The 27,645-nt window shown below is 32.0% G+C and overlaps 1 protein-coding gene across 4 annotated transcripts in view; it reads right to left on the reverse strand.

The window, feature by feature from the left end:
* The window catches only part of nord (neuron derived neurotrophic factor nord), a 202,258-nt gene that overhangs the window by 39,290 nt on the left and 135,323 nt on the right, over positions 1 to 27,645 (reverse strand). For 3 of the 4 annotated variants that reach the window (XM_035361316.2, XM_035361317.2, XM_085820803.1), the window contains one exon: positions 766 to 987. In XM_035361316.2, the coding sequence (XP_035217207.2) occupies positions 766 to 987 (222 nt within the window). Of the gene's footprint in view, positions 1 to 765; positions 988 to 17,309; positions 17,560 to 27,645 lie in introns of those variants that run through there. The other variant, XM_035361320.2, reaches the window with a different exon arrangement.

A 27,645-nucleotide genomic window follows, 5' to 3' on the forward strand; every position in this document is an offset into this window, starting at 1 on the left:
AAGAGTGTAAAGTTTTTGCTGTGAAGACAAAATAATGTTTGAGTAAAAAAATGAGCAAATAAAGCTAAAATCTGGTCTTTCTCTTCTTGTCTTTCTATTCTTCGCATAAATAAAGAAAAAGGTTATAAGCAGTTATAAGCAAAACTCTAAAACAATTATAAGCAAAATTTAGTTTCAATTTCCTTTTGTTTTAGATGTAATTATTACTCTGCATTCGAAAATTTCTTCATTTAAAGAAGATAAATCATATTGAATCAGTCTGTACAAAATAAAATTTGCTGTCGACTTCGAAAAAGCTTTATTCATTTTTACAATAATTTATCCCTCTTTACTTTCATATTATTGAGTTAATGAATTTGAATTTAAGTGGTATGAATTAATACATAATTAATTTTTATACAGTTATGTATTTATAAAATTATTTGAGTTTAGACCAATCTCTCAGTTTCACAGGCTTTTCTCCTTTTTATTTTTATCCCGCACCAGTGGAAAGAATATTTACTTAGCTTAATATGAGGTTCAAATTTATTTAATTTTTTTTGGGGGGGACAAAATAATAGGTAGGTTAATTGTGTTATAGGTATTTTCCACATCCGATGGGTTTATCAAACGTAATCTCATTGTTAAGTCGAGCATCTGAATTGAGCTAAATAGGCTTTTTTAACTTAAAATTTACATAAATATTACTTTGCTCAATAAACCAGGATATTTGGAAAACAAACAGCAGTACCACTATATAATATAACAAATGATATAAATGCTTACTTTTGAATTTGATTTTTGTGAAGAAAAACGTCCACTTCTGAATCTTCCGGAAGCAATCTATTATCAGGGAATATCTCGGGCCTATATTTTGGATAGAAGAATGATTTGTTGTGCTTGCTGGTAGCAGCATGGTGGGTATCTTTGTAAGTGGAAAAAGGTTGCACAGAAGGGAAAAGTAGTTGAAACACAAAGCTCAGGACGATAAGCAGCATCTTTGTATAACTGGAAAAAATCATAAAATGAAAATTATGAAACTGAGAAGCATCCTTGCTAGTAAAAAAACTAAATATAAAAAACAGATAAAACTAATTTTAGTAACTGCCAGCTATAAGTACTAAAGGAGTCTTATTTATTTGCATTTTCGGAAAAGTCCGTGAAAAGTTTCTCCCAGATTAAGGTTAGTAATATTTGGAGCATAAATTAAAAATAAATTTTAATATTTCACTCAGTAACAGAAATTTCTACAAAAGTCAGTAGAAATGAAGTGTTCTTTTATTCCTTTCACAACAAAAACAGCATAAATGTTTCCTTTCTTATCAAAGCATTTACAAATATTCCATATACAAGAAATGGGTGTATTTTTTAATATAAATATAACCGAACTATAATAATCCGATCGAAAATCCAGTCATCTAGATCATTTGCTATTCTTATTTATTCAAATAAATTTAAAATCGTTGTTAATTTGTTTCTGCATATTTAACATTTTCGGTGATTTAACAGTATGAAAAATAATACAGCTCATAGAATTAGATAACAGATATATAGATTGGACTGTAATGTTCGTTAAATAACTATTAATGATAAAATAGCTAAACTATGATTAAATATAACTATAATACCAAGGCACCGTAACGAACTAAGATTAAATATAAGAATAATTATCTACAGTTTATATGCTTATTATCCTTTTTCTAGTATTAAAGCTTAAGTAAATAAAAATTTCAGTTGATTTATTTTAATTGAAGTAGAAATGGGTTATTTGTTTACTCAAATAAAACATAATTTCGTTGCCTAATTTTGTGAAAAAAATGTGCTTCATATTTTCTTCTAAGGAAATAAAAATATTGTTTTACTTAATTGTCAATCCTTTATTGATCTAAAATGTGATAAATGGGCAGGAGGAAAGAAATAAAACAAATTTTCCTCACTTTCATTATAAAAAATGAAAGCATACACGAAAAGACAATTTAAATCTCCGGATTTTTTTAATCAGATGGGCTTAAAATTAGGTAAAAGTGACCTTGTGTCTGGCGTAAATTTAATTGAAACACTATCGATTTCGAGGGTACAGATCCCTATTCTTCAGGAGAAAAAGAATTCTGCAAAGAAGGGATGAGAGACGATCGCATACCAAAAACAAAGCGCGGAGAATTTTCAGAATTTTTGTTTTTGACGAAGAGGGAACTGTACCTGTTCGCTCTCGAATCAATAGATTTTCACTTAAATCTAAACCAAACACAAGGCTGTTATTTTGCCTAATTTTAAGTTTTCCTTTGGAGCGTTTCTCTTCTCTCTTAATCCGGATGGCCTTTAATCTTAATTAGTCACTGAATTAGAACTCTACTGCATACAGAAAAACTCATTTTTTGTCTTCCTTTGATTTCAAATAAAAAGCTCGAAATTTTATGTCTCACACATTTTTCTTCATAAAAAAGAAAACCTTGTAAAAATACATTTCGTACCAAGAATTAAAGATTTGTCTTTAAAAGTATATAATCTTCATAATATAGCATACAAAGGCTTCCATGCATACACGGATGTTAAGCTCCTAAAAAGAGGCGGGTCGCACGAATTCGTATTATATGAACCAAAGAATTAGTACAATAATAATAATAATAATAATAATAATAATAATAATAATAAATAACCAGGCCTTAGTTTTGAATTTTTGTAACTCACAGATGTATTATGATAAAAGTTGATCAAAAGTATTACATATCGTCTTCTTCATCATCCGTATTAATCACCATTAAACGAAGGCATTTCGTTTTCGCGAAACATCTTTATCTTTCTTTCTGTCTTTAGTAGCATCTTGAGTTACGTTTTGGAAAAAAAAAAAAAAAATGTTATTTTCGATTCTTTCTTTTGTTCGAGAGATTTTATAAATTTCGTTGTGTAGATCTAAACATTTCTCGAGTTCTCTTTTAAATTTTTGGTTTCTTTCTGATTAAGGATCTTCATTTAGAAAATATGATTCCAGTTGTTTGGTCAAGCCTAGACCCAGTGCCGGCGCTAGGCTTTTCGCCGCCCGGCTCACTCCGATTCCTGAATCTGCCGCACACAAACTCCCGAAATTTTACAAATTTTCTCGCCCTTCATTCTGCTACCCGGTGCGGCTGCACCTGTTGCTCATGCTGTGGGGCCGGCCCTGGCCAGACCTCCTTTTTCACGAAAAAAACCTTTTAGCTCCATCTGTATTATCGACTTTTGAATAAATTTTTATCCACAGATGCCATTTTAACAAATTTGCTTCATATGCCTGACCTTCCATTAGCAATCCTCGAATTATTTCTGCATTCATTAGTAAGAGCCGATTCTCTAATAAATCAAATAAACAAACGCGTGAAACTCGCTACGGTACGATTTGCATTGGGATGAGAACGAGAGAATAAAATAGTAGAGAATAAATCCAACTTTAAAGTAGTACATACATTCTTCGCCTTGGCGATGAGATAAAACGAAATTAAGTTATAAATAAACTAGAAAGCCAGGTGGTCATACGAAATGACCGCTGTTTTAGACATGATAAATTGTAATTAAAAGGATTTGTGCAAAGGTGTCTGCTAATTTAAACGGAATTACCCAGGGCAGGCGGCGAGGACGGCCCTTTGCTTACTGCCCTACGGGGTTTCCCCCTTCTTCTTGCTTAATTGCTTAAAGTAGAGTGCAATGAAGGAAACCACTGGCGGTATATTTCTTAAGAGTCACCGCTAGCTCAATAAATAAAGATGGTTTAAATAATAAAATGTTAATTCACATGTCAAAGATCTCTTTGTACACAACATTTCTTGTGTAGATTTTTCCATCATTTTTATGTTCACCTTGCAGAGGACCATCAATTATTTTTAATTTTACGTCCGTTCTTTCACGAACTCTTGAACAGGCAACATAAAGTTGACCGTGTCCAAATGCAGGCTCAGGTAAAAAAATGCCTACACGCTTAAGCGTTTGGCCCTGAGACATATTGATGGTCATAGCACAGGCAAGTTTTATACAGGAAATTGTTTACGTCTCAATTGAAACGGCAACCCTGCTCCGTGGCAACTTCAGCCAATTGTCTAGTACAGTTACGCAAGCAACCTATAAACTATCGGCGACAAAGAGACACTTAAGCCGCAATATATATGGGGTAAAGTAACATTATCTCCTTCGAAACGGCTGGCTCCCGGGCTTAACGAAGTACATCGTTGGATTCCGCAGGTCCGTGGCACGCCATTTTGACCATTCGCGTCTTCGTGGGACCTTTAATTAGCCGAGATATTAATTAAAAACTAATTTTACCCTACTTTTTCCTACATTTTTCACTTTCTTTCTTGGGTTTTTACCTATTAGAGGGATTTGGTTACGTGCCAAATTCTTTTTCTCGAATATCTACGGAACGGCGCCGAGTTGAAATTCGAGACGCGTTTCCTCGGATTCCAAAATATTCTCCGAATCCATCGATACCGTTCTCATCTTCGTACGACTTTAATCGGCCGAGATATTAATTAAAAACTGCAGAAACATTAATTTCCGCGCTCATTTTTCCAAGTGGCAACAATAACTATCGCCGACAAACATTTAAGCTGCCTATATATATATAAAAGATAATATTAAGCAAAAGTTCACCGAAGGTGAATCTATTATTTTATTGTTTTATTTTACAGCTTAACTCAAATTTTGGCAACAATGAGCAGTAACGTTAAAAAGATAATCAACTCATGAAATGAATCAAAAATATCACTGTACACAAAGTTTTGGGGTAAAAACATTGTTTAAACATTAGAAAACATTGATCAGCTTAGTGCATTGCCGTCAGGCACAATTTTTTTTTCCTTTCGCCTCTTCTAATACAAGATATCGTCAAGGCTTGCAGATTCGTCAAGGCTTGTAGATTCGTCAAGGCTTGTAGACTTCTAGGCTTGTAGATTTCGACATTCTTGCATTTTGCGTCCATTCTGTTTACTGCTGGTTCGATAACATTTATATTTTCAACTAATTCTGGTAATTATTTTTTCCAGCAAGCATTAAGTGTGGATGATCGTGTTTCTGTGATAAACGGAATTATGAGAATAGTACAATAAACAATTTTAAAGCGTTTCCATGCTTCCATGAAGTTAATTGAGTGCTTATGCTTTAAAATTCCATATAGAATTATATTCAAAATTCCTTGCAATGAACCCCTAATGTAATGGTTTTAAATGCAACTATACTTTTCTGATCTAATGTTTGAAGTAATGAATTTGTATTCGGCAACAGAGATGTTACTTGCCTTAACGACAGAAAGGTTACTTGCCTTTAATTTTGACATAAATCTTCCACATGGCTCTTAGCATTATATACTTAAATTTAAAAAAAAATTCTTTAATGCTTATTTATTTATTAATCGCTTTAGGATTACTTTTTTCTCTGATAAATTCTCTATTATCATGTTGGCTGGAGTGTAAAATAAGAATTTTCCTACAAAATGAATTCCTAAAAGGTATACGTGTCTTATAAGCGCAGCTTAAAATATTTAAAAAAATGTATTAAAATAACTTATCCATTTTATCTTTTAGTTTGATTGGAAAGCGAAAACACATTATAACTTAGTTTGAGATATAGTATTTAAACCATTTATTTACCTTTCTATCGAATATCTTCAACATATCAAGCTCATATATATGCAGATATCTTGTGTGTAAACCTTCTTTTCCTCGTAAACACTTTCAAAAAACGCGTACTAAGGTAAATTATCCTTTACTGCTTAGTTTAAAAAATCAAAGAAAATATATTTATTTAAAAAGGAAGATAAATATGCCAATGTAAGAGTTAAAATTAGGCTAAACAGCAGTCTTATTTTAGCGCACATTTTATATAAAGCTATCGATTGCGAGGGCGATCAGACACAGGTCCCTCTTCTTAAGAAAGGAAAAAAAAAAAAAAAAAAAAAAAAAAAGAGGTGCAACTCTTTTTTTTTTTTTTTTTTTTTTTTTTTTTTGCTGCTGAAGAAGAGAGACTTGTATTTGATTGTCCTTGAAATCCAAAGAGTTTCACTTAAAATCTTTTCAAAATAAACTTTCCGTTTTGCCTAATTTTAAGTACTTAATACCTTCAGATTTAGTATTTAGACCATACATTTTCTCTTCTTGGAATACCTTCAACATATTCAATCGAAGTACGCGAATTTTTTTTACATGAAAAGCCCTTTTCCTTATAAAAGGTGTTTAAAAATGTAATGAGTCGTCTTATATAATAAATGGTTACATTTGAATCAATATGATAATTTAATAAATAAAATTCTTAACAACTTTAGCCTTAACTTGCACCTGCCAAAAAAAAATATATATATGATATAAATTTGTACGAAATAATGAATAATAATTCTGGAATTAATATTTCTGCATAGTGTAATTTTGCCTAATTTTAACTCTTACATTGCTATATTTATCTTCCTTTTTAAATAAATATATTTCCTTTGATTTTTTAAACTAAGCAGTAAAGGATAATTTACCTTAGTACGCGTTTTTCGAAAGTGTTTACGACGAAAAGAAGGTTTACACACAAGATATCTGCATATATGTTTTATTTCACTTTTTGAAAAACATTAGGTTTGAAAATTTGTTCTTTCAATTCAAATGTTAAAGAAAATCAGCAGGATAATAACCGTTCCGTTGTAGATGTAATTAACGTCATTTGAGGATGATGGATAGTAAGATGATAAATCATTAGCGGACATCTTTAGCACAGATAACTAAGAACAAGTACGTTTTTTTGCTTCTTCAAAAACTGTTTCTGGCAGAAGCCAAGGTGTTCATATATACCTTCAGCTGCCAACTTAGCATTTTATCATGGGTGTTTTGAGCCCTTCAAAGAAATAAGCGCAATTATATTAATTTCCATCACATATTTATTTCTACATATAAATATTTATTAGCTGTTTAATATACAGATTTATTAATGGTGTGTACTATGTGTTTTACTGCAATTGAAGCATTATGTTATCATGTTATCACCATAAAACCTTACGACATCATTTACCGTTATAATCACTAATTTAATTTCACCTGGGATGGGTTTCTTTTCTTAGATCTTCCTTTTGGAAAAATTCTATACTTTTCCTTCAAACGCAATTGGGGTAAAATTCCTGCACCTTATTTCGGTCATATTTAACTCGTTAATTTCAAGCTTTAATGTGTAAGTTTATCTAAAAAATTACCTCAGCACTCTGAAAGCCGGTATATATTTATATTTAGCCTCACTTAACTGAATGTAACGGCGTTTTGAAAAACAAAGCTTATCGCAGTTCACCTTTAATAGCCATTTTGCAAAAATGTGTGCAAAAATGCCAAAATAAAGTGCCTAAGCAAAAAATTATATGGACCACAATAAAATAGCACATAAAATGAATAAAAATAAATAAAACTAAGTCTACAGTTATACGAAATAGCTAGAAACTAATATGCAGAGTAGAATAATATATGTATATATATAATATATGTTACAGGCAAAGTATGAAATCCGGCATTTTATAGAATACCTAGTCATTTTATAGAATGCCGAAAATTGGCCGGCAATGTATGGAAAGGTTAAATATTTCACACATTGACAGGGTATTCTATAGAATGCCAGATGATAAACTGGACAAAGCATTGAAATGCATCTCTGTATTATATAGAAGCATATAATATAAAGGGAAAGCATATAATAATTCGTGCAGTATATTGGCTTTCGTAATGAGTGTGACAGAGGATAGTTTTTACCGACTTGGAACTTCTGAAAGAATTTTAAAACAACTATATACGAGATCACAGTTCATTTTATGTTCTAAGAACTTGCTAAGAATTAAAGATATTCATTCCTGACCACGAAATTCCTCTCTGGTTATTAGCAGTTGTTCAGTCCAGTGGAAGCGGCCAAGGATTAGTAAAGTATATGTGTAAAACAAAGTACCGAAATATGATATGTCTTTGTGTGAAAAAAGTAACGGAGTGAATACAAAATGTCATTCAAGCCTATCATGTTGCAACAAATAGGTTTATCTTAATTGCTTATTTTTGATATGAAAATGATGCTTTCTTTAGTAAGAAAGATATAAATTTTGTTTCGCACAACTTTATTTTTCCTTTATGTATTCCGAATAAAAGTTTTTAATGACATTTTTCATTATTTTCCCATTTCTTTTAAGTAATAAATTGCCTTATCATGACCTTTTTCCTACTTTGCCAAAAAAGTATTTATCATTCTATAGGCATTATAGGCATTATATGCAATATTTAGGTAAAGTATATAATATTTTTTATATTTCGAAATTTGTCTAAAAATGCCAGGCATTTTATAAAATGCCTAGGTATTCTATAGAATGCCGGCATTTAATGCTTTGCCGGTAACATATATATATAAAACTTCAAACAAATATCAGGAATTTTATATAGATAGATGGATACACAGTCATTAGAAAATATTTGACAAAAATGTAAAAGGGACCGAAATAAGCAGATTTCACAATGGTATTTGTATTCGGAAAAGTCGTATATATGTACTAGCACACAAGGAAGGTATAAACAGCACGTAAATGAGAGATAGGTAAAATCAAAGGAAACGAATATCTTAATCTAACTTTTTACAAAAAATGTTCGAAAGTATGACCACCAACGGTAATACATGATTCACTCTCGCACAGCTTCAAGTTAACATGAGCAAACATTTGGCGATTCGGCAGCTGTCTTAATTCGGAATCGTTCTTTGTATATCCGTTGGGCAGCTCTTTTGTTTCCATCAACAGTCCCATAGATAAAATGCATATCGGTGAGCTCAACTTTCGTATAGTGATGCATGTCATTCGACATCTGTACTAGGGATAAGGATATATGCCAGCTGACAGCTTTCGCACCGATTTTAACAGCGCATTCAACCACTTTAACACGTCCTTTCCGTACGTACGTTCCACTGCAAAAAAGGCCCTCTTATAAATTGAATCAGGCAATGAATGTAACTAAAATGTTCCATGGAAAAACTAAACAAATAATATAGATTCTGCCGCACGTACAGTATAGTGGTTTGGGGAGATTGACTCCGATACCAAAGAGCCCGGGTTCGAATCCCGGAGAAGGCACGGATGTAAAATTGTCTGTCCCTTCATAGGAGGTAGCGGTAGTCGCCTATGAGGTGCCTCCACAATAAAATGGACACCACTTCTGGCCTTAGTAGTGGTCAATGCCATTATACGCAAGTGCCCGAAATTGAAAGGGGGTACTTTCGATTCTTGGATAGATAATCAAGAAACTTTAAGCTGAATTAATGTTTAAAAATTAAATGTCATTTAATAAGAAAACCAATAATATAACGTACGCAGTTCAAGGGAATTACATTAATTCATTATTAATAGCAGAGCATGTTAATTTATTTCTCCGAAAACACTTTTACTTAGACATTGTATTTCTGACAATGCAATTTATTACTGTTCAGTAATTGTGAGATTTAATTTTGTAATGTGCAATAAACAGCAGCTGCAGTTCGGCACGCATTTGATTGCTACATGTATTAAAGAAAGGCAAACATTCTGCTTTCAGAGAGCAGAAGGAGTTCTCTAAATAAGAGGAACAATCCCCTTGAGGCCTCCGACGACATACTAGTATTCAAAGACAAGTAAAAAATGATGTATATAAAAATAGATTCGTGAAATCTCCTCCCCCCTTATAATTATGGAAGTTAGAAACAAAATGGCACACTTTGGCAATAATTTTTTTTAGAACTCTTGAAAGACCGAGAGGGGGGTATTGTGAGAAAGAGACCGTCCTGAGCTAATCCATATGTATCACTCCTTATTAGGAAGCAGGAAAGTAATAAATTTTCCTTTTTATTACATACTCGTGTGATTTTTATGCTATACTTTGACTGAACGTGAAGAGTGGATTTACTTGACTTCGTAACTCACTCCCATTAATTTGGGTTTTCGAGAATCAATGAACAACTGATTTCCTTTACGTCAAAAATCTCTTTCAAAAGGCATGTTTCCCCACTCCAATGCCTTTGATTATTTGAAATATTTAAAAATAACTAAATACCATCAAATAATTATTTTTAAAATATCAGATACTGATTTTCCGCTGAAAGGCTGACATTAATTCATTTATTAAACACCTAATAACCCTGCCTGGCCATTTTAAAAATATCTCATTTAATATTAAGTAATAATAATAATAAGTAATATCTGAAAGGGTTCAGATCGATCGTCCAGAAGGGTTTGTTAAGGTTTTTTTACACTCTGGTTGAGCTGGAGTCTACCAATTTGCTGTTTAACTCACACCTGCTAATGAATTTCTTTTTGTCATTTCAGTTTTACTATTAAGCATCATCTCCTTCGCACCTCTGCCAAATACAATTCAACAACAAAATTGCAAACGCTTTCAAACCAGCATAGAAGCATTGCTAATAATTTCCGATGCAGTATTAAGTGCTGGCATATATTTTTATATATTTTCCAGTCTTTTCTCAGTTCATCATATTAATGTTCAGTTTTCTTTATCAGATGAATTGCAAAACCTTTTTGGTCATTTTTTTATTAAAGTCTTGTGAATTAAATTTGTTAATTAAATATCATATTCTTTGCACTTGCCTCACATACAATTCAATTCAATAGCAAAATCACAAAATCTTTAAAAGCCACATATATTTAGAGTTTCTAATAGACAGTCTCCGGTCTTGGAGATGGAATTGTTTTAATCCGTACAGTGTTTAGAATTGTTTTATTCCGTACAGTGTTGCCACTGGTCGTTTTCAAACCGTTGAGTTTGTTAATCAAAAATTCATTAATGTTTTACAAAATATGAAATTCGAAATTCAAAATTCGGGCTTCCAAATGCACATGTTTGGGTGGAGGACTAAATTATTGAAAATTAGATGATCCTAGGTGTCTTCGTTTTTTTCACAATGCGAGGAACTTACATCATATGCATACTCCTTTATTTAATTTCTTTAAAAATAACACAGGGCGATAATATTTGGTGGCAACAATTTGAAAAGTAATTCGCCATTTATAGTGGACGACGCAAAATCCCGTTTCCAGACTAATAGCCTATTCCGGCTAACCCTATTTTTGGCTAATGAGATAAAAAATGTTTTATAAAATAAGCTTTTATTTAAGATTCGTAAAATAAGTAATGAACTTAAAAAATAATTCATGGTACAGTTAAGTTTCAAAGGAACAAGAAATTAAACAATTCTCTTTACAAAATTCATTTATAATTTTATATAACGTACAATAAAAGCCTGGGACGCCTTTGATAAATTTATAAAGATAATAGGATGCATATATATGAAATGCGATTAATCGATTTCATTACTTAGATGGCCCACTCTTTTTATCATTCGTAATAAGAAATTGTAGATTATTTTGTAAGAGAATTATTTAATCTCTCCTAACCATGAAGCTACATGAAAAATTATTTTTAGTTCATTAATTATTTTACGAATTTTAAATAAAAGCTTATTTCATAAAAAAACCATTTCTTAACCTTATTTTATTTTCATCAGTTTAACTCAGTGATACGTCAGTCAAATTATTTACTTGGAAAATCGTTTTGTAGCAATGAAAGCAAAATCAGTCTTTTACTTTTAACCATTTTGTTATGTCAAATGATCGAAGATATTGACAGATTTTCGAAAATTCGTCTACAAATCAGAAATCATGTTAAATATTTCGTAAAAATTTCAATTAAAAGATACTTTTCCCTCCCCTATTTCATGCTACAGTAAAGTCCATTTCAAAAAGTAAATTTATCCATTTTCAATCTATACATTTCAAACAGTAAAATCCTGAGAACTTTAGTTTAATTTAAACGAAGATGCTTTCAAAAAATCGTTTAAAAAATTTAAATCAAATTATGGAAAAGAAAAAAATAGTGCTGTGAAATTTGAGCTGTAGCTGATTAGGAAATAGTTTAAAAAATCGATTGCAAAATTTTGATCGCGTGACATCGCACGTACAGAACTTTATTATTCCAAATCTTTATATCTTTTTTTTTCGTGTATTCTTATTTTTTTAGTTTTTAAGTCTTGTTCGTATGAGCACTATATTTATCTTTTAAAATAATTCTAATTAATTGTCTATTCGCGCGTCGGGGGTTTATTTCACACTTTTGTACGTCTTTAAGATTTAAATTCATTTTAAATTTATAGTATTGAATAGAATATTTAAAGTTGGAGTTGGGGGTTTGTTCAGAAATGTGAAATAACGAAACGCATTCCTCACGCATTGTTGGTGGTTGTATGGAGAGGTTTCAGTTCATCTTGATAAGTCGGGATCTTCTGTGGAATCAGTAATTGTCTTTAGTTTTACATTTTAATTTACAATTTCAGTTTAATTAGTTACAAATTTCAATTATTAATTTCGCAATAATATACATTTACCATCTAAATTACACTTCGTATTTCATAGGCGATAATTTTCATTTATATATTCTCTATTAAATGAAATTTTATCTTTGTAGCAATAGTGTAGGATCTTATTTTTAAGCCCTTTTTAAATAATTTTTAATTAATTAATTAATTAAAAATAATTAATTTTCAAAATTAATTAATTAAAAATAATTCTTTAAATTAATTAATTTTAAAATTTTGTTTTAAAAGGCTTAAAAAATAAAATCCTGCACCATTGCAGTTTTTCTTCTACTGAAGTTTTTCCTCTTGTTTTCCTTTACAAATTATATAGGAATATGTACATGCTTAGTTCTGCCCATTGCAATAAAAAAGAAAAGTGCAGAACCAGATGTTATGGCAGCGCCATATACAAAATTTCAACGTTCTACGGTTAATTGCTTTTGAGTTTATTGCTTTTAGTATATATATATATATACCCATATGCATACATATATACGTACGTAGAAACGTTATAAGGTATTTCTCCCGCCTTCCTAGCATGCTTTCGTGGTGTAGTGTTTCTGCACGCTGGGCTGGTATTCCCGAGGTCCGTGGTTCGATTCCCGGCGAAGGCGACTGCTCATTTTTCATATCTCCGGCTTTTTCAATTAACCTAATGTCTCTACAACGTTATTAAAAAGTCCCTTTAGAATCCATATTACAATCTGTTTTGGATGAAAGAATCCTTTTTAAACCGTTCATATTGATTCGGGAACTATGAAAATGGATATTTCTGTTGAAACATGATACCCGAAATTTTTCGCAAATACAGCAATTCCTTTACTTCTTAAAAGGAAGTAAAAAATATTAAGATAGGCACGATTAGAGTGCCACGCGAACTGTGGCCACAAATGTCCATTGAAATAAAAATGAATATTTGATCATCTGCCTCGGCTGCCAAGTTTGCTCTTACTGATGCATTAACATCTCAATATCTATGCAATCTACTTTCATAAACTGCACACGAGTGTGTATATACAATGGCTCCCAAAAGTGTTCGTACACTTATGATTTTCATTAAAATTGGGCTCTATCCATTAATTAAAAGCAAACTTTCTGAATGAGATTTTAATAATAAGATCTATAATCTATTCGAAACAAAATTACATGAAATATTTTTTAAATACAGCGAAACTTTATTTTTAAGAAATTAATAATAAAAAATGATAAACATTTTATCTCACAAAAGTCTTCGTACACTGAAATATTTTTGGATAAAATCAAAATTAGAATTATCGTTTGCCACTTTTTTAATTTTTGCATTGTGGAAGCATTTAAAAAATCGTTTGTTTCAATTTTGTATAGTTTACTTCATAATATTCTATTTATTATTAAAAAAATGGGCCGCAGTCGTAAAGATATTACAAACAGCATTCGAAAATTGATAGTTTTTCACTATAGTAGTCGTAAATCAATACGAAATGTCGCTAAATTAGTTAATTTATCCCATTCTACAGTGCAATATGTGATAAAACGCTTTAAAGAAGAGATTTGGATTGAAAACAAGCTAAGAAAAGGTCGACCGAGAAAGTTATCTAAACGTTATAAGAGATTTATTGTTAGAAAATTTGTGAAAAACCCACGTTTGTGTGCTGTAAAAGTTTCTGCAGAATTTAATGCAAAGTTTTCTACTTCAATTTCATCTTAAACTGTTCGACGAGTTCTCAGAGAACCTGGATTACATGGGCGTTCTGCCCGTAAAAAAAGTTTGTCAGTGAGAAAAACAGAAAGCTTAGGCTTTCATTCGCAAAATCAATGATAAATACACCCGAAATGTACTGGAATAATGTTTCATTTGCTGATGAAAGCAAATTTACATTTTTGGTTCCTATGGTCGAATAACTGTATGGAGAAGGAAAAATGAGAAACTTGATTCTAAGAACTTATTTGGAACAGTTAAGCATGGCGGTGAAGGTGTTTATGTGTGTGGGGGGCATGACAGCATCAGGACTAGGTAATTTGGTATTTATTGATGGCATAATGAATCATTCTCTTTATTTAAATATTTTAAGGGACAATTTAAAATTATCAACCCAAAATTCGGGTATTGGAAACAACTTTATTTTTAATCATGATAACGATCCTAAGGATACGGCTTTCAACGTTCGTCTGTAGTGCCTCTATAATTGTCCGCAGGTTTTGAAAACACCACCTCAGTCTCCAGATTTAACCCCCGTAGAACACATATGGAAAGACCTGGAGGTTAAAGTACGAAAACACGACATCAAAACCAAAAGCGAACTCAAAAACAGCCATGATAGAAGAATGAATGAACATTGATACAGAAATTTAAAAAAAAAATCTAGTAAAATCTATTCTCAGACGTTTAAAAGCTGTTGTGGGTGCTAAAGGACATCCTACTAATAGTAATTTAACGAAAAATGAAAATATTTACTAATATGTCAAGATTTTTTGAGGTGTACGAAGACTTTTGTGAGAGAAAATGTTTGTCAATTTTTGATTATTAATTTCTTTAAAAAAATTCGCTATATTTAAAAAATATTTCATATAATTTTGTTACGAATAGATTATAGACCTTATTAAAATCTCATTCAGAAAGTTTACTTTTAATTAATGGATAGAGCCCTATTTCAGTGAAAATCATAAATGTACGAACACTTTTGAGGAGCCACTGTATATATATACTCGAGTGCAAAATTAAGAAAATTTGCAAACTTCTTTACAGAAAGTATTGAACTAAAGGCACTTATTATGCCGTCGGAAGAATTATGCAAATATTCAGAGTCGAACACGTAAGTATAAATGTGCGTGTCTGCTGAACTGTGATTGTTTACAGAATACAAGTGCACGAAGGGTTTTCAGCGATTTGTATGCGCGTCCTTTTCATGATATTTGCCATGCTTCTCACAAGAATCGGATAAATTTTATAAGGAATTAGATAACCTGAGTAGCCATGCACGAATGATGGAATGAGATGCAGAATTGTCGGTAGATTGGAAACAGGCCAGTCACAAGCACAGGTAGCTGCAGAGCTCAGTCCAACGCTCACTATCGCCTGCCTTTTGTGGACACTGGATCCATATCGAGAAGACCTGGAAAAGGTCGATCAAAACCTACAACGACGAATGAAGATCGTTATTTGGAGCTTTCAGCGCAACGACACAGGACTGCTACAGCTTCACAGCTCTCACGTGAGCTGTATGCTGCTACATGAACCCGAATTTCACAATGTACAGTTGCCCGAAGGCTTCATGAGATAGAGCTGTAAACCAGAAGACCCGCGGTTTGCGTCCTGCAGTATTGAAACAGACAGGAGAGTGCGTTTAATATGGTGCAGATAACATGCGCCAAGGTCTAGACTTCAGTGCAGCACCGTGCGCTTTTTACAGAGGAATCGAGATTCACTGTGGACACTGATTCTCGGCGTACCTCTATCTGGAGAGAACCTAGAACACGATACCATCTTTACCTCATCAGAAAAAAGGACAGTTTGGTCAAGCATTATATTGGACGGTCGCACTCGCACTTTCCTGCATGTGTATGACAAAGATTCCCTCAGTGATATGAGGTATACAGAGGAGACCTTAGAGCACTCTGTTCGACTTGCTCAGAGGAGTAGCTGGTCCTGGATTCCTGTTAATAGACGACAAAGCTCATCGACGATTTCCTGAAAAGTTACGGAATTCGCCACACGGATTGGCCAATTAGATCTCCTGACTTTAACCCTAAATAGCACGTCTATGACGCTACTGGAAGGGCAATATCATCTTCCTCCAAGAACCATCCTGGATTGAAAACTGCCTCGCTGCGGGAATGAGATCGACTACCACAGGGACTCCTCAAGTGTTTCCTGTCCAGTACGCCGTCACGCTGAGCGACCTGTCTGGCTGTAAGATGAGACCATAAGCTTATAAGTGTCGTTCAGACTGGAGTTATCTGAGCTAACTGAATCATTTTCATGCGTCGACTAGCTCCGCTATGCCTGCAGTTCAGATTTTTCAACTCGCTGCGTGATGGGAAAAATCTGGTTATGGAGATGGATTGGCTAAATCAGTTATCTCCGTTAGCACACATAAACCCTACTCTGAACAGCCCTTTAGACTCATTTTCAGTAGAATATCACAACATGTATTTTTGGACATCACTGCGTTATGAGCTTTACTGTGATAATCATACTCACATAAAATGACTTTTGAGCAGTTTTTTTTTCTTTATTATACGTGTATTTTCATATCAAATTTCATTAAAATATGTCCATTAGTTTTTCAGAAATCCGACATAAAGTGCGAATTTTCTTAATTTTGCACACGAATGTATATATATATATATATGTGTGTAGAGAAAGAGAGAAATAGATAGACCATTTTAGTATTAATACACTTATAAAAACATACATAAAATTCTCGCATTGAAATATTTGCACAATTAAGACAATAAATTAAACTGATCTTATATTAAAATCACATTACTTAAAAATATATATATTGATTAATTTTATGTATGATAAAGAAATTTCGACTGTGCAAATGACAGCGTAAATTGTGACGAAACGCCACTGGAAACGTTCACTCCCTAAACGCCTCCGCTAAGAATTTAATTAATGCTAATTTTTTACGAGAAATATTTAAATTTTCAATTGAAAAATATTTTTTCTCATTAAATATTTTAAACTAAACTTGTTAGAACTTTTGAATTATATTAAAAATGTTACAAAAACATGTCAACAACGTTATTTATAATCAATATATATGTTAATTATAAAGATTTACACGAACGTGAGTCTTCAAAAAATAATCATATCAAATTTCAGAGATGAAAAGCTCGAAAATATTCGACAATCTCAACATTTTAAAATTGGCGCGCTTATTTGATATTTGATTATATTTTAACGCATATTCTGAGGCTTAAATAAAGTGCACAGAAGATTTAAAACCGGATTTTTACTTTTTAGACATACGACCAATAAAAACATTTAAGCTTACCCTTTGAAAAGCGAAATCCCAACAAAAGCAACCTTTCTTACTTAAAACTCAGCACTGTGTATATGTATGTTGAAGCGCGAAATAATTCCAAAATAGAACAGACGTTCTCTCACTTCAGTTCATCTCGGTGGAACTTTAAAAAACTGGCTTAAAAAAATTTAAAGTATTGTTTCAAATAATTTTCAGTATTTCGTTGGCAATAGCTTTTTTATCAGTGTCTGCAGTTGCTATTAAAATTTGTCTTCCACGACATTTACATCAATCAGACACTGAAAAAAGAGTTTAAAAAACACCCCTTCCTCCTCAGTTAATCGTACTTTTAAAAACACGACCTCTTTGACTCCTGTTATAGATTTGTTTTATTATTACTCTGTCTTTAAAAAACACCAGCCGAAACGTCTGAGGACGTCGCGCGATCTTGGTAGTAAGGTTGCTTTAATTTGTGCAGTCGCCAAGTCGCCAATATTGATTTTATTTTCAAATGATTAGTCGCCAAATGTGAAACTTCTATTTCTCGGGTATTAAACTGATAAATAATTAGATTATTTATATATTTGTTTATTTTTATATTTGAAAAATGATGCTTTTGACGCTTTCATTTTTTAGCACTTATATTGCACAAAGTAGAAATTATCAAGAAGCATTCGTAACAAGAAAATCATAACAAATTGTTAAAACTATACTTAAATTATCATTGTACACGTTTTCAGCTTATTGAGTTATAAAATATCTGCACTATATTAAATTTCTAAACATAAATATTATCACAATATTAAAACATTCTGATATAGACTATTAATATTAATTACATAATAAAATGTAAAGTAAAATATTCATTTCCTCCCATATAACATATGACGAACGCTAAATGAATTGCAATGGTACCAATATTATGAGTTTACCTAAAAGATGAATTTGGTTAATTTTTTAAAAATTTCTTAGTTATGTAGAAAAAATTCCCGAAATTAAAAAGCATTAGACTTAAATCTATAGTACCTTTTGTCCTGTACCTATATCTTTATCTAAGCTTATACATTATGCACCTGTGTGAAAAAAAATATTATTACACCATAAAAATGGAAATTTTTTTCCTCTTCACACAATAGTAAATTTTGTTAGTTTGTAGCGTTGTGTATTCTTAGCTAGCATAAAATGCACGCGACTTGAAGGATGTTTAGTGAATTATCACTAAATCTTTTAAAGTATTACAAATTCAGGGTGTATAGAATAATTTATTAACTCAAATAAAATTTAACAGTCGGCACCAACTCGTGCTTACAAAAGCCAGCACTTTTGGCTTAAATCAAAAGGCAATAAACAGTTAAAATTGAAGTAAAGTATAGCCTTAGGGACTTCTTGGCCGTTCTATTGTTGGCAGCCTCGGTAAATCTGAGCATTCAAACTGACAAAATTCTCATTATGAACATTTCTATCGTCTCCGATAATGAAATATGAAGAATAATTATTACATTGCGTTCATTTAAGTTCTTACCTAGTCTTTATTTCCTCAACCGTTGGTCGTAGATATATGCAAATATTTATACTTTGACATTTTTTAATTGAAACAAAAAGCTATAAAAATTACGGTGTATAACTTTTTATACTGCCTTACGATCCTAATAGTTACATTTTATTATTTTTCGACGTTTTAGACTTGCCTCAAGCAGCTAGTTAAAAAATAAATTAGAAGAATTCCAAGTTCATTTTTCCCCTTTAATATCACAGTTATATGTTTTGTGATTTATTAATGTGCAATATTCCTTAATTAAAAATTTAAAAGGAAAACCACCATACAGCCAGCCAATTTATTTGCCGGGATTTGAACCACAGTCGAATTACTAAACCAGTGTTTTTACCATTTCTCTATGTGTAACGTCAATAGAAGCCGCTTTTCCTTGGAAAGTCGGGCATGATGTTCATTCTCTCGCACAACAGCTTTCGAGCACTTCAGTAACCAAATCAACATTATCATTGTTTATCCTCTTATATACATTTCTTCTAACTCTGTATATCGCATGTTGTTAGAACTTCAGTTTGTTTCCTTATTAGTTTAATCCAAAGTTTCTTAAACTGTGGGTCACGACTCAATTCGGGGTCAAAGGACCTGCAGGTCAAGAGTCGCCAAAAATTTTAGCAATTTTTATATTTCTTTAACTTATAATAATTTTACAATTAACAAATATTTTTGCACAATGTTTCTGAAAATAGGAAAAGATAAATCAATACAGACAAAGAAAAAATGAAAACGTTCCGACGCATTTTTTTTTTTTTTTTTTTTTTTTTTTGTAATAGAAACGTTAATTTTGCTTACTTTGTACGTGACGCTGTCAGTGCATCAAAGGCCTTGCATATGCAAGATCCGTGTGTTTTAGTAACACCAAGCGCGCTGGGCTTCAACCGTCGCGTTCAGTCTTCTCGCCAGTGTCAGAAGGTCAGCCGTTATATGCGGATCGTTCTCATATGTGAGAGCGCCCCTTTACTCCGAACATATGTACGGTACTATTGTCCCGATAAAACAAGCCTTCTGTAGTTTTTGCCATCGTTGTTTCTTTTGTTTCATAAGTAAGTAGTTTTTGCCAACTTATTTTTATAAGTTACAGTTATTATCTATTTTGAACAAGATCCCTTGTTTTCTGAACAATAATTATTATCAAATATTTTTACGGATCATGGATAAGTGGTTGAATTTAGGTAAACGACATAAAAAACTGAAAATAATAAAAAATAATGTCCAGTATCTAGCACAAGCGCAGTTAAAATACCAAGAAAATGAAAACATGACAAATCAAATTTGGAACTCGGCTTTACTTCTTGTAATTACAATGGAATTGAAATGACATTATGCTTAGTTTGAAAAGAAGTTTTGGTTACAGAAGGCACGAAACCTGGCAAATTAAAGCGACATCTCTGTACAAAGCATACTGCGTACTGCAAGAAACCCAAAGAATACTTTGAACGATTTTTGAAATCAGCAAAAATTTGGCTTTGAGAACTTTGTTATGAAATGAACTTTCTTTGAACAATATTGATTGCGTCTTATGAAGCATCCTATTTAACTGCAAAAAATAAAAAGGCTTATTCAGCTGGAGAAAATATAATATTGCCGACGGCTATTAAGATGTCCGAAATAGTTCATGGCAAAATGTAATCCGTAAAATTCCATTATCCAACGATACTGCTTCAAAGCAAATTTCAGATATTAATAAAGATCAATATCAGCAGCTAATAACTAGGCTCAAAATAAGTCCTAAGTTTGAAATCCAGTTGGATGAATCAACTGATATTTTATTTTATATTTATATGGAAAAAATGTTAAAATCAACTCAAGGTACTATCAAGAGAAAGTTTTACGTCCGATATTTTCAGAAGAAATTCCGTTTCTTTATCCCAGTGACTTTCAAAAAGTGAAACTTCATCTACACAAAGCAGTAAGGCGTACTTCGAGAAGTACCATTGCATTTCTTGAAATAATGAGCACTGATACAGGTATTGTACATATATTTTTTCAGTGTATTTCTGTGAGGTCCTCTGATGTTTAACTTATGGACTATTGTACCTCTGGGCTCTTGAAACAAGCTCTTTTTAAACGCAAACCTACCACAATTGATGGACTCTGGAAAGTAGTGGAAGAGCGATGAAAATATCAGTACTCCTGAAAATTTTATGAAAAGCCCTTCTGTCATGGGAATCACAATGGAAACTTATAGTCGAGAAAAAAAGGCTATCAGACTGAACATTTTAAAAAATACTACATTAATCAAACGGCCGCGGAATCGTTCTAAAATTGCATAAACACCCTTTAACTTCATAGAGATAAATTTCTTAAGAAAAACCACTTGTGAAAATGACTAAAACTAAAGGAACATAACTGAACAATGGTAGAGAAGATTATCGATAATTAGTCTCTCAATAGCAACCAGCTCCAGAGATCTAAATTATCTGGAATCGCGTGTGATCATTTAAGGCTATCTTACAGCGAAAAAAAAAATCTTCACAATGCATTTCACATTTATCCCACACAAATTTTTCTGTCTCTCACTTGAAAGCGTATTTATTTCTAAGTTGCTCCTTTTCAGGTTGCACGTCGAAAAATACTGTAACTTTTTTTCTCCTTTCTTCCTTTAGTACGTTCGTTACGGGGTTCGTGCGGATTTAGAGTGAATAGCGACGGCACTACTTGATGAAGTATCGAAACACACTTTATTTAGCCAATATTAATCAACACAGCTCCAAAATTGTATTTACAGTCGTCGAAGAACTATTGTAAACACGCTGACACAATCAGCTACACAGCCTTTTTTTTAACTAAACAAATCAGAATAAACAAATCAGAACAGAACAGACTAAACAAATCAGAATTTTACTGTTTGCATCGTCGAAGAGAGCTTAAAGAAATCTTTTCAATGAAACTTGTATTAAAACAATGATTTCTTGAATTCTAGGCGAATTTTCGAATCATGAAAGTCAAATAGGCTCGTCTTTAACCTGTTTGATTATAAATTTTCAACATCTAAAACGTATCGGATTTTAAATTTTTACAGATTACTTTTCGCTCTCTTTTAAGCAAGAAATATTAATTGAGCGATTTTTTAAAAACATGTGCTGCAGTTTGAAGCAGACGGGAGAAAAAAGCGTTTCTCGCGGAAAAATTGCTTTTGAGTTTGTCATTTTAGCGCACTTAATGACTTTTTTCCTTCTTTTCTTCAAGTCAAAAAAAAAAAAAAAAAAAAATGCTCGTTGTAACACTGTTATATCCAATTTCCAACACTGAATATTCAAAGCAATTTCTTCATTCTCTGAATGATGTTCAGTTATTTTTCTTTATTTCATAATTTTCTTATAATTTATTGCTTGCGTTTTATTAATGACTAACAACTGCATCATTGATAACGTATAATTGAGATTAAAAACAGAAAATTAAATGCAATTAAAAAAGGTTTTTATGCAATTTATACATTTTAATTAAAACGGATATAATAATTAATGCACTAAATAGAGAAAGATAATTTTTCATATAGTTTAATAGGAATAATAGATTAAATATTTCTAGTTATAGAATTCATCAACAATTTTATATCGCGATCATAGAAGCATGGAGCGCCCAAGATGAATTTAAATAGATAATAACTTATAACTGGGATTATTAAATCTTTTTCAGTAGCGACCGCTTTTTATCACTGAAATTTTTTTGCGGCCCCAGGACCCCTAATATTTGCGAAAATTTAGTGGAACCCCATAAGCTTTGCACAAATCGCAACACACGTGAGGGAAACTGTCAATTTTTTCATTTGTACTGTAATATATACTATTGTTGCAGTTTTAAGTCATTAACTTGAATTTCTAATTTTATGACATAGAACAATGTGAAAATTTTAAATAAGTAACAGACGAAATGACAGCGTCACGTGCAAAGCAAGTAAAATGAGCGTTTGTATTATTAAAAAAAAATGCATCGAAACGTTTTGTTTTTTCTTTGTCTGTATTGTCTTATCTTTATCTATTCTCAGATATATTAAAAATTTTAAATATTTGGTAATTGTAAAATTATTATAATAAGTTAAAGAAATATCAAAACTGCTAAAATTTTTGGCGACCCCCATGAGGGGGTTGCGACCCACAAGTTTAAGAAACTCTGACTTATACATTCGACAATGAAACTAAATGAATAAATTTCGTTATTTAGGAGTCCCACACTTTTAAGATTTGCGATATAAAATCGTAGATGAGTTCTGTAAATCTAATTATTTAATCTATTATTTCCTTTTAAACTATATAATAAACTACTTTTCTCCTTATTAATTATCATATCCATTATAAAGAAAAGCTTATTGTATAAAAACCTTTTTTTTAAAACTCTTTAACTGTTATTTATTTATTTATTTTTAGGATGAATTTTTGATTCGACACTCACATTAACGAGCACTACAAATAGTTCATTAATTCTGCTATACATCAGCGAAAATGAATCAGTAAGACTTTTTTTGGCGGGGGGTATAGAAAAGGGGAACTAATTTCCCAATTTTAAATTGCTTGCTCTTTGGCTGTTCAATAAATAGATAGAAGCTGTTCATACAAATTTTAACAAAAGTAGTTTTTCGTAAGCAATGTGCTATATTTTGTGAATTGTGAATCATTATTTATTGAAAACATTTAGGAAATAAGTTTGCGCTAAAAAAACATTTAATTATGTATAATATTCTAGTAGAAGTGGTACACAATATGATAACTTCAGCTACTTACGTTGTAGGTAAGATCAGCTGTTACAACATTAAAATGAATTTCAATAATACTGAAGAAAGTACTTACTTTCTATGCGATTGCATTTCACTAGTTTTTGATAGTACCCCTTAGGATATGCAATTCCCTGCTGTTATAGGAGCAGTTAAACTTATTTATAGAGAATTTAAACTAGTTAAAGGAAAATGGCTATAAATTGTCCTAGATATGATCTTTTATTTTTTTAACTTAAAGATGTCTATTATACTTTCGACTTCGAATGATACATGATATGTATCAAGAGGAATTAAATCGTGGTTAGGATTTTCTAATGCCCGAAGCAACATACTAACTGCTGCAGAAAACCGATCTCTCGACTTAACAAATGAGCATACAAAAGCGTGAATGTATTTCGAATAATAGGATCGTGTAGTGAAGAAACAAAGTGATTGTAATTTTTGTACAGAATAAGGCCAGTCACTTTATAAATTACATTTTTATTATGTTGTGATTTGCAGGTAACAACGATGTAGTGATCCTTCTTAATTTTTCTTATGAAACATTAAAGGTAAGAAAATCTTCAAAAGGTAAAGTGACTCAAGTCAAGTTTTTAAGTTTCTTTAAAGAAATCGTGTAAAAATTAAAAATAGAATCTGAAAGCTTTCAGATTTTATATTACGCCCAAAGGGGCGTTTCTTTAAACGTTTTGTATGTTACTTTATTTATTAAATATCATGTTCTTCGCACTTAAACCACATAACATTCAATTCAACAGCAATACCATAAGTATTTAAAAATAGCATATCATAAACAGCAGTAATAGATAGTCTCGCGCGCTGGGGGGGGGATTTTTTTTTTTTTTTTTCATACAGTGTTGTCATTGTTTGCTTTGAAATCCTTGAGTTTGTTAATCAAAAATTCATTAAAGTTTTACAAATTATGAAAGAGATAATAAAAAAAAATTCAAATTTCGGGTTTCCAGGTGCCCATGTTCGGTAGGGGGATTTCGTAATGCGAAAAACATACATAAATTCATGCAGATTCTTCATTATTTAATTTCTTCAAACATAGTACAGGGCGATAGCATTTGGTGGCAGCATTTTGAAAAGTGATTCAGACTTTTAGAGTGATTCAACGCAAAATGCCGTTTCGTGGCCTTTCTTGGCGAACGCTCCTTTGGGCTGATAAAATATGCAATGTGTATTGGGTATTTCAATAATCAATTTAGATTATAATGATAAAATGGTATCTTATTTAAATTCTTGAAAACCGGTTTCATTATTTTCACTACGGAAAGAAGCGTTAGAACTTTCATTTAGTATATTTCAGGTTATAAAAGTGGGTTACCTATAATAAATAATTTTAAAATTATCTGCATTTTTAATAATAACTTGAAACTGGTGCTAATAACGTTGTATCATTCTTATAATTAATAAAACAAATTTCTAATGTCATATAGTAAATACTACTATTGCAAAATTTTTGACTTCATTTCCAAAGTATACTATGGTCTGCATCAAAAAAATTTTAGTATATTGGTAATATTATGTATTAACATATAGCTTATTATCTAAATCTTTCTTTTCGCTTCTTTTTTAAAAAATTTTATTTACACGATAAATGCAAGTTAAACAGTATTTTAGTGAGTTTCCGTATATATCTTTTATATTCAAACACGACACAGTAACAAACTCTCTAACTCTTAAAATTATAACTTGATTGTGAAACGTGATAATTTTAATTCATAGTAAAGATTTCGTTTTATCAGATGGCATCAGAAATACTTTTATTTAAGAATCGGAGATTTTTATGTTTGGTGTCTAGTTAATATTTCGACTAAGCTTGGTTTGTATATTTCGGACCGTGTGTAGTTCCTTTCGGTTTAAAAATCATAGGTATGATCTTTTATTCCGATAGTATTTAAAAGAAACCCTTTTTCTTTAAGCTATCCCATATATAAGTAGATAGCCCTTATTAATAGATACGTCATCCTCCCTTCCTCCTCAATGTAGATTACTTTACTTTTTAAGATTTGTGATAGGAGTCGATTCCGAGGAAAAGCCTTCTTTAACCATTCTCTTGTTGATGATTCCTCCGAGGGGGCAACATGAAGAACCCGGTTCCGATTATCTCTCTTCCTTTCTATCTTTGTCCTACCAGTGACCGAGAAATTAAGCCACTGCATACTGGTAGTTCGACCTGGTTTTGAGTCCGAACATAAGCTGGCTACATGGCTGGTTTTCGGTGCTCCTGCTTCGTTGTCAATATGACCTAATGTCCCTCAATTTCTCCCTGACGGCATCCTTCCTCTAGTCTCTCCTACAGCTCTCGTGGCTTTGCCATATTCAAATAACCTAACCTAAATTAGCCTTCTTATCTTTATTGAAGAAGGCCTCTTTTATTGCGCAACGGGTGAGGTTGGAGAGGCTTCTGACCAGAATTAAAAGCCCATAAAATACATCCTAAATATACACATCGAGCTTTCGCTTTTTGCCTAATATAAAGTTTATGGGTACGGATTTAAGATAAAGTTAGGTTTATTATAGCAAAGCATCTGAGGACTATTTGCATAAAAAAGTAATGCCTTCGTGAAGAGCTAATATTCACGGTACTTGTATTCACGAAACTTAGAGAGAAAAGCCATGAATACCCCTAAGCGACCAGCCCATTGGCTGGAATCTGAACGTGGGTTGAATTACCTGTTGTCAGCGATTTCACCGATTGGCTGCTAGTAAACCGTTTATATGTAAAACCCCACAGTTACCTTAATGGGTAGGAAAATAGTTAGTCTCCCCTCCCAATGGAATAACAGTGTAGAGATATAAGTTTATGTCAGTATATTGAGGCACAAACTAGAAGCAATTTTGGTTAACAAATTTGGCTGTATGAAAGCAATGTGTTGCTGCAGCCGGAGATAAAATACTTTACCTTCCACTCGTCAACGTGTTGCCCAACGCTTACGAGAGACCGTTAAAATCTGAAACCTTTCAGATTTTTCTTTTAACCTTTTTAGTTTTTAATAAATATATATAGATATTATTTGAAAATATTATTTCTTTAGAAATTTTTTTCTAAATAAAGTTTAGCAAGGAGAGGAAAAAAATGACTTATGCCATTCTCATTCTTACAAACTTTTACGATTTTGAAACAATACAACCGAACCTGATTACATACTCATTTCGGAATGCAAATTTAATTGCAGGTTGAAATCGTGGCAGCAGCCCTCTCTCCCCCCTACCTCCATAGGTTATTTGGGGTCGCGTAAGAAATAAAAAACAAAAATAAATAATAATAATAATAAAAATTGCTTTTTATTGTTCATGACGCCGACAGATCACTTATACCAGCCCTCCAACATTCGGACAAAAACGCGGTCAAGTCTGCGAAAGTTCCACAGTTTTGACCCGGTTACAAAAAGGGACAATATTATCGTTTAATACAAGGGAATTATTTTTCAGAGGAACATTTGATTAATAGCTCGAAATAATGTAATTAGTCGCGCTGAAGTAGTAACAAAAATACACAATATGCAAAAGACACGGCGTTGATTTTAAATCAAAACTTAAAGAGGCTTGCTTGTTTTTACAAGCTTGAAGGGGTTTTCCGGACACGCCCTTGAGTAGCCTGAACGGACAAAGAGATACACAGGCTCGATTACATTTTCGAAGACTCCATTTAAATGGTTCTTACTTCTGACGCACGCCGGGTGTGATAAATGACGATTAAAGTGTTTCACTCTCTCTTTTTTTCATAACAAGAGAAAAATGGCAGCCGGTTTACATGAAATGAGGAAGAATTTGTTATATTGATGCTGAACATTAGAAACAGCTTAATGAGCTCGTATTATGTCTCGTAGATTAGTTCTGTTTAGTAAACCTGTATTACAAAATCTTGATACGTGTTTTGGGTCCACGACAAGATCAAGAAAATTTAATAGACTCTTAATATCCACTTTAACCACAGAGTATCTGGATAGGTGAATTCTATTCTTCTGAGCTAATTACCCATTAATTGCAGTGTAAGCAAAGGAGTTCTATTTCTACATATTTTATTTTGACAAATAATGTACGGTTAAAAAAATATTTTTCTTTTGCAAAGCAAAATTATGTAATAATCATAA

Source organism: Stegodyphus dumicola, chromosome 7 (genome assembly GCF_044657685.1).
Source record: "Stegodyphus dumicola isolate Sdum_Otavi_A_Nest chromosome 7, ASM4465768v1".
Classification (NCBI taxonomy): Eukaryota; Metazoa; Arthropoda; class Arachnida; order Araneae; family Eresidae; genus Stegodyphus; species Stegodyphus dumicola.